The sequence below is a fragment of the Diaphorina citri genome, unplaced genomic scaffold (assembly GCF_000475195.1).
Source record: "Diaphorina citri unplaced genomic scaffold, Diaci psyllid genome assembly version 1.1 scaffold298, whole genome shotgun sequence".
NCBI classification, from domain to species: Eukaryota; Metazoa; Arthropoda; class Insecta; order Hemiptera; family Psyllidae; genus Diaphorina; species Diaphorina citri.
Window position 1 is genome coordinate 44,343 of NW_007377733.1, and position 9,265 is coordinate 53,607.

General features: G+C 36.4%; 1 protein-coding gene across 1 annotated transcript in view; it reads left to right on the forward strand.

Annotated features, from left to right (window-relative positions):
- The first annotated feature begins 445 nt into the window (after positions 1-445).
- The window catches only part of LOC113466590 (multidrug resistance-associated protein 4-like), a 24,353-nt gene continuing 15,533 nt past the window's right edge, over positions 446-9,265 (forward strand). The window contains exons 1-5 of the mRNA XM_026822139.1: positions 446-636; positions 1,590-1,700; positions 3,497-3,637; positions 4,165-4,369; positions 5,570-5,792. Coding sequence (XP_026677940.1) covers positions 467-636; positions 1,590-1,700; positions 3,497-3,637; positions 4,165-4,369; positions 5,570-5,792 — 850 coding nt within the window. The 5' untranslated portion in view covers positions 446-466. The remainder of the gene's footprint in view (positions 637-1,589; positions 1,701-3,496; positions 3,638-4,164; positions 4,370-5,569; positions 5,793-9,265) is intronic.

The window sequence follows — 9,265 nt, forward strand, 5'->3', positions numbered from 1 at the left end:
AAGGGAAGAAATGTAGATTTCAAGTTTAGGTTGTATTTTCCTTTCGGGAGACGGAACCGATTCCAATGGCGCGTCATCTTAGATTTCCTATGGTTTAGTAAAGACGCTAATTCAGTTTTCAAAAGAGAACCGGTTCTTTTTCCGAAATATTCCCAAAAGGAAAATGCACCATTTCTAATATTGAGATTCAACTTAGTACCTAGATGCTTTTTTTAGTGCTGTACTAGGTAGGTAGCTCTGGCTTATGACATCCACTGGGCGTTACTGTCTTGTCATGTTTGTCACTTATGGTCCTGGCGGTGAGACACGACTTGTCTTTATCTCTGGACCTACATGGCATTTGTTTATATTAGTACTTGTGTACATACAAGTCTTCGTCATATGTACTATTATTTATATTTACATTTCATTCAGCTACCCAGTCCAAGTGATTCACTCTTGATATTTGACTCAGCAATGGAGGGTGATGCCGCTCTACTTACGGGTTTTAAATTTTAATTACGTACTCAAGACCTTATCACAAGAGTCAATCAGAGTTCTTATTAGTTATGCTCGAACGGCCATGGAGGCGAGACAAAAAACCTACTGTGAGAATCCACGAGAAAAGGCTTCGTTTTTTTCTGTGCTGTTTTTCTTGTAAGTGATCTAACAATTTTTCTGCCATTTTCCACTTTTCCGAAGGAAAATTAAACCAACGACGAACATCGACTAACGTGTCCCGTAGGAACGTCCGATTATCCTTTTTTTTACGACCTCAGATTAAATGATCCCTTATCGAATTTTATCTAACTGTTTAACACATTTGAATCATTAAGATTAATCTTATCTACCTACTTGTGATAGTGTGTTTAATTAGAGAAATGTCTGTTCTACTTGACACGTGAAATTGTTGCTCTAGAATTTTTATCTCAAACTCAAACACGCGACCGTAAAATAAAAGTTAATAGTGGACGACTTACAAATTGAGAATTAAATCGATCATTTTAAATGCTTTTGTCATTGGTGATGGTGATAAAAAAATGAATTTCCATTTCAACAGCATCTAATAAAATGTTGCTTCTGTCCTATTAAATTAATCGGTATAGGTAGTTGTTATGAGTCTAGATTTTCGGAAATAACTTCCTTGCAGTACCTGATGCCAACGTTGCCGTTCTTACGAAATTTCGAGTCTCTCTTCTAGAACTTGTTGAGATGCCCTCAATGAAATCCTTTGTTTACGTACTCGCGGGATCAAAAGAATTGGACTTGAAAAATGCACACTTTATTCTAAATCCTTATCTTCTCTTTTCACAACTGACGGGCTATGTTTTCTGGATTGTTAATTACAAAATTGATTTCAAACTCACGATTCCTTTGAAAATGCACGATGCAAAATCCCCTAAGGTTCACAAAAGAAGTTATTTGTAATAAAAATATAAAGAAAAGAATAATGTTCATCTAATTTCACCTAAAATTACCTATGTTATTTCGAACGAAGTACAAATTTTGCTCAAATTTCACATGAAAACGGCATTTTTTAAACAAACACATAATTTGAACGTAAATTTATTGAATAGGCCCCGGAAAATTAACTCGAATTTTCATTTCAGGTGGACCTACGGAATTTTCAAAAGAGGATACACAAAATTGTTTGGCATCGAAGATCTGTGCGCACCTTTGAAAAATGATCGATCTCAAAAGGTTGGGGATAATCTTCAAATGTAAGTCCTATTAACCGAGCAAAGTAAGATCTCAGCTTTAGTTCAATTTTGCATTAGTTTGTGTATATATATTAAAAGTTATTTTGCATTTAGGTTAAGTCTCATTGGAGGGCTGAAAACTAAGGTACTAGGTACCAGCCACGTCAAGTTAAAGAAAAACGTAAACACAGGGATGCATTTAGTCAGAACCCATTATTATACTACTGCTGGACTACGTAGTTCAAGAGAGAAATATTGTAAAAGGGAACTTCATGTAAAAAGGAGTAGGCAGTATTAGCTGAACTTCATGTAAATGACAGCAATATTAATAGCTAAACTTCATGTAAAAGGCAGCATTTTTTTGTAGCTAAGCTTAGAATGGGACGGCACAATTTCAAATAGAAAATACTTGGGAAGTGATAGTCCTAAATACTGGAATCCGCACACAGGATTTTTTATGAAATTCCTCAATTTTAATGTAATCTAATGCAATTTGTTTGCCAATACTGTCTTTGAGACTATAAACGAATGATTTTTCTTGCATTTAGTTTGTATGTTTTTGGAACATGTTGGTTTACAATAGTATCCGTAAGTTTAAACTTTACCGCCAGCATGAATTTTCGGAATCTGATCTGACCAAATTTTAAAAGTTTATCTGAGCATGCGCAGAGGTCAATAGACTTGTATAAATCCTGTGTTTGCAAATGAGACATGGCACCAGGATTTGAAATTTTCATCGAACAGTTATGAATAACTTACGAATGCTGGGGTTTACCAACTTGGGATTGAGATGAAACCGGGATTTCCCTCGAATTGAACTAATCCTGAGACAATAAAAACAGTACTTACTAATTAAGATTTTTCATGTATCTGAATACGCATGTTAGGGAGGAGCTACTCGAAGCATTATGAGATGATGGATTGATTCTAAAGCTAATAGAAAATAAAATAATATCTAATGACATAAATTGCATGCTATACTGTACGCTAAATGTATTATACGTATACATACCGTGGTTTAATTTTTAGAACAAAAATAAACCATTTTTAATTTTTAAAAAGAAGTACATGTGTATTCATGATCATGATTTATTTGAACAAATACGTCATAGGATACATACAAATGTATTACAAATATTTACCCACCCATCACCCATCTTAATTTATGAAAGAATGACATTATTTACAGAGGTTTTTGTTCTGATAAGACCCCCTACTTGTACATATGTCACGTGCATGCCACGGGGTCATTCCACGGGCTTAGTTTGCAAAATGTTATCTGATAGACAAAGTATCAAATATCTACTCAACAGATACGAGAACATGTGCAAAGTCCGAATTGTAAAGAGCATAGTATCTCTGAAGAACAGGGTCCAGCTGGTAGAAAAGAAATGCAATGATATCATAAATATACCTGTAGATAAAAACACTTAAATAAAGAATAATGAATTGATATTTTGTTCACTTGACACATCTCCCGATGTAGCATTTGTTCCTGTGTAAGAGTACCTTGTATTATGAGATTTTGAATTTTGTATAAGAGTATAAGATATGAATTTAGATTGCAAAAATGCAAATGATTCCACAGGCTACATCTGGTGTTTCTGCTTTATCGAGCACTTTGGGGTGTATTGTGGGATGACAGTATTTAGTATTGAATTGGGGAGTATTGTGTCTCTTTTTGGTCATCTGATGTGAGGGACACGAAATGGGCATGCTATGAAAAAGAACCGTGCAGTCCCAAGTAGCAGCTGTTTCATCGCTACGAAAAAGAAGGCAGTGAAACACCTTTTCTACACATTTCTCATACTTTTCAGAAATTGGAACAAAGAAGTCAATGATAAACGAAAACGGAACAGCAAGGCTACACCTAGTTTGCTCAAGGCACTGTATAATACGTTCAAAAAAGAATTTCTCTACTTGGGGATTGTTCACGTTCTCAAAGAAATGGTACTAGGGTAAGTAAAGACTACTTAATCATTTATATTTTGAAGCCAAACCTTTAGAATGAAGTTTTAAAGTTGGGAAGTTATAAATCGTCAGGGATAGAAGGAGTTGTATAGCATACAGGAGCAATATAGGCCAGGCCAAAGACCTCTTAGAAAACGGGAGGATAAACTAGAAATACTTTATCCAAAGTATTCTAAAGTTTTTCCAGAAGGCAATGTGCTCATGATGTTCAAGTTATTGCTCTTTTAGTCGAGCTAGATATGTGTTTTCCCCCGTTAGGCGCTTTAACAATCTTCTACATGTGTTTAGAAAAGCAGGAACTATTTAAATCTATTTGTCTGCAAGAACATTGGCACTACCTGCACAAAGCAAGATCTTTGTGACTGTATTCCAGCAGCCATAACTGTCGCAGAATTATGGAGGAAAACAATATGATTTTCATACAGGAGAAATCTCGAACACGGATAAGGAAGTAAGTAATTTATAATTTGAGCAAAGTTTCCGTGAATAATCGAATCTGTTTTTCCATTTTCAGAATAACTCGGCCGTTTGTTCTCGGCATGTTCCTGAGTTACTTCAAGGTGGCATCCACTACCGCCACAGAGACAGCAGCCGTGGCTGGCGGAGCTTTGGTCCTCATTACATTTCTCAACTCTCTGCTCAACGCCCATTATAACACAATGTCCAGTCATATTGGCCTCAGGATGAGAGCCGCTGTATGCTCCCTCGTATTTCGGAAGGTAATTTGAACTTGAACTTTACACCAATTAAAGTCAGCGGTGCCCAACCTTTTGAGAGATTTGAAGAAATATGAAAGCGGTGCCAAGGTACCTACCTACATGAAAAAAAAAAAAAAAAAAAAAATCTCGGGGGAAAAAAAGGAATTTTAATTGTGTTAAGCATATTTAAATGCTTGTCACAAACATCGTTCCCCGATTATTTCACCTAGATAAATTTCATGACATGACTTGGACTCGAACCACCAACCTCCAGATCCAAAGTCCAACGCGTTAACAACTGCACCACTGAGGTTGGTAAAAAAATGTAAAATAACCGTGATCTATTCAAAAAGAATTTAAATTTACGCGCGTTTCTAACATGGGGATTTCATCACCGTAATACGAAAAAAATCCCCATGTTCTAGCCAAAACATCGTAACTCCGATCCCCGTGTTCAAATCCCCATAATGTGTGTCATGCGCAGAAACCAAAACTCGTCGAGCATCGTCCCGATCCCCAAAAAAAATGCGTTGCGAAATCTGTCTAATATGTTATTACGTTGGTCTAAATTGTTTAGAGAAAACTACAAAAAAAGAGAACAAGTGGAGAAAAAAGGACTGGCCTAAATTGACCTACAGAATTCAGAAAATCAGAGCCAACTCACAGGATTGCATTCCAGTATACCGGGTTCGATTCCCGGCAAATTATTTCTCTGACGCACGTGGCAGCATTTAGATTCTAGTCCATGTATTAGTGTAGTTCCTACTTCATTTTGTCTGAAGGAAGACAGGTGATGCTATATTATCACAAAAGTTTGTTTCATATGTTTCTTTATTTGTTCAGAAAACACAATATAATATTTGTCAGGAATTTCCAACTAGCGGCCCGCGGGCCACATGTGGCCCGCCAGACCATTTTTGTGGGATTTTTACTTAAATGTAATGCATGGGAAAAATGTCTAATTCAGCTGGAAATTGAACGCGGCTCTACTCTGCAAGACCATTGCAATTACCATTTAGCCATGGGCACTGACTCATTTCTTTTATGTGTGTTACAATTACAATGCTCCCCTGTGTATGTGGCCCGCGAAGTACCTGCCAATCCAATGTAGCATGTGGCCTGTGTACACATGGAAGTTGGAAATCCCTGGTATATATTAATCGTATGGTGTAAAACATACAGAATTCTGTTCAATAAAGCAGGGCTTTGTTTTCGTTTCAGTGTCTCAAGCTGGACATGGTCTCTACTCGGGAAACAGCACCGGGACAAATCGTCAACCTTGTGTCGAACGATGTCAGCCGGTTCGACCTAGTGACAGTGACTAGTCACTTCATGTGGTCCTCTCCAATCATATCGCTCATTGTCACCTATATCATTTACAAGGATATTGGGAACGCGGCCTTTTTCGGTCTCGCGGCGGCCTTCTGTGTCATTCCTTTGCAATGTAAGTTGATATTGATGTTATGCCGCCCGCACATTAGCAATAATTTTGTCAATACTTAAGGTTATTGTTTCTTTTTTTCCGAAGAATTCAAGAATCTGAATCCTCTGGATTCCCAAAGAGATTTTTCTTACAAAGAGATATTTTTTTTTACTTCACTCTTTGGAATCCTTATCTTCTCTGTGAACCGATATGGAATTGGAAACCCATGTAAGTTAGGTAAGATCAAAGGATTTTGGTGGGGAAGAAAAACACGTTTATAGTGTGAACGTTCTGCAGGCGATGTCGATGGACATCAGTCGATGACAATGGACCATAGACGCTGACATTCGATCGCGCGACGTCGTAGGTATATGACTAGAAAAACTCATCGAATGTAACCACACCGTAAGACGGTGAATGAAGACAAAAACTCCTGTTTCCAAAGCAAATAGAGGAAAAACTGTGTCGCAACAAAGAAGGAAGTGTTCTTATATTAAATTTATTATTTCACCGCTTGCTTGATATCTAAATTGGATTCAATTTACAACTTTACAGCTGTGTGTACGTAAATAATACTCAGGCCCGGATCCACAGTCTACGGTTCATGTTGAAGTTTTGGCTAGTGTTTTAAAGTTTTTTTTTCAATAAGTAGTAGGTATATTTATTATTTGTTTTTTTAAGAAACTCGGAATGTTTTCAAAATTAAAATAAAAATGACTTACAAGTAGGTAGGTAATCTTTCTATGCAAAGTCTATATCTTTCTATCAGAGTGAACTAGACATCTCCACCAATTTTTCTTCTATTGCATATTGCATACTCTGATAGTTATACGGCAACCCTAAAAATTCCACAGCTCAGAAAAATTGCTCAGTCAGCGAATTAGCGTTATACTCGGAATCATAGTTAATCAACTTCGAGTTTGGTTTGTATTTGAATAGGTGGTTATTGTTTCGTGGGTTTAAGATCGCAAGAGAAAAACTTCTGTGCTGTGTGGTCCAGTGCAAAAATTAAACTGACTTTATTAGTTCCCAAAAGTCTACCCGGGTTTGTATGTAATGAAAATGGAGCATTAGTTTAGTGGTAGCAAACTTGGGTGAAAGTAGCTACCAGTGAAAAAGTGATTAGTTAAAACAATAAATTGTACGAGTTATAGAAGAGAGAAATATGGGGTACCATTGTACGATTATCTACATTGTACATAATAGGGAGATTTCGCATCGAATCCTGATCCCCATAACGCAACCCATGTTGGCGCCATCTTGTTTACATCATGTTTTTAGATTTCTATGAATAATATGTAGGGGCAAACAGCCCTCAATGGACGGATTAGGCTTCTACAAATCGACGAATCTACCTTTGAATAAGGAGAATGTAATAAGAAGGAAAGGATCAGAAACTTTGGGTACCGAATATTCTAAATTGAGCATCGAAAAATAATATAGATAATGTTGTATTTTACGAGTATACTGTACCCAAGAAAAACGACCCAAGTTGAAAATTTTGAAAAAAAAAAAAAAAAAAAAAATTTTCGGGGCAAAAAAGTAAAAAAAACGACCAAAGTTGAAAATTTTAAAAAAAAAAAAAAAAAAAATTGTCGGTGCAATAAAGTAAGTAGCACGGTAGGTAAATGAAATTTTAAAATTGACTTCTTTAAGAAAGATTGTAACTCGGCACCACTTTCGCATTACTTCAAGGCACAGTCTTTTACATCCATGCCAATCCAAGAACTGAAAAGTTTGGTTGGAAAATTTCCGTCCTGGCCGGGATCCGAACCTAGCACCTGCGGGTTGAGAGTGTTTTTGAGCACTCGGCCACAGAGGTGGGCACCTCATTCTTTTAGCACGCACCTCCACTGGTCTCAATCTTAAGAGCTTAGATTTACTCTTCACATAATACCCGTATACTTTCTTCCATGTCCATTTTTTATTCCGGCTTTATATTTCCGCTTTTATCTTTGTCATTTGCTCATCCAGATTTTCTTACCTGGAGAATTATTTTCTGGAAACCTAGGTACACTTCAGTGTCTGAATGCTTTGGATACTTCGCTGGAATCTTTTAACAGTGGGTTTTATTTACTATTTTTCTCATTAATGTTTAAATTATAGAATTTTTTGTAACATTTTGTACCCATTGTACACTCGTGAGCGAAAAACTTCGGGATACTTTGCGTTTCTATTCCAATACACGGATCGGACGTAAACTCATTGGGTCCCGTAGACCTTTTTTTTTCATGTTATTGGGTTCGATAATTTTTATTTGGGTCCCCCAGAGTAGGTATATGATCGAGTCCCGAGCTAGGTACAGGTCAATTCTTAAAACTCAAAAATTTTAGCCAATCAGATATCAGATTACACGGAGATCAAACTCACTTTGTAAGACTCATTTAGACATTCGACCCTGACCCACAGGTTGCGCACCTCTTAATTAAATAACAAAATTTAAGTGGCCTCATACGCATAAGCTAATTTTAACTAGGGGTTAGCTCCTCTTGGTAATTAACAAAATTCATTAACGTAAATCCCAAGTTTTGCTCATTTATGAACTCCAGCTACAAAATACATTTTATCTATTTATAACAAAGTATCTAAGTAAATAGTATTTGATAATTAGAAAATAGGTACGGTACATGGTGTGAGGAGGAGTTTATCATAGTTATTTCATTGCTACGAAAGGAAAATGATGATAAAACACTCTTTTTTGATGCAGTTTAGATTTCCAACCCAAGGTAGATATTTGACGAATTTTGATAGAAAAAAATCCAAAATGACCGACTATAGTATTCATACTTTTTTTTTTTTACTTTCCATATCCTAGTATGTAGTACCTATACGAAGTAGTTAGGTGGTACAGGGAAGTATTGTTTTTCTCCGTTATTTGTGATATACCTGGGTACTACCTATCGCAAAGATCGTAGATTAGATTATAAAGCTCATGAGCACATTCCTATAATCCTATGGATTAAGTTCTCACTATGGGAAATTATGTTTTCTCTATTGGAAATTTAATATTGCAATGTGTTACATTATTGTGATATCGCTTATTATATCGATAGTGCCATATCTAAATGGTAGGTAATTCAATATCAATTGTTATCAAAAATGAAACCGGGTTTAGATTTGTTTCGCGTTATAGGTATAATTTGAGTATATCGCAATTAGCTTACACGTCGGAGATCCCGGGTTCAATCCCCGACAAAGAGAAGAAAAAAAAAATCTGGTGTGAACATCACACGACTTTCCTTATCCTATTGAATGGTGCTCATTTGGGTGTTCTGTTGTAACATTTACAATATCTCTAACCGTTTAGTCGATATAGCTGAAAACCGCCAAAAAGCGGTCGAAATCCGCCAAAAAGCGGTCAAAATACCGCCAACCGCAGCACCTATTTTGACCTAACCTTTTGTGATGCATCCTTGTCACATTTGTGAGCTACATAACAAATTTCAAGTCTTTAGCTTATACCGTTCCCGAGATATTGTTAAATTACACCGAAA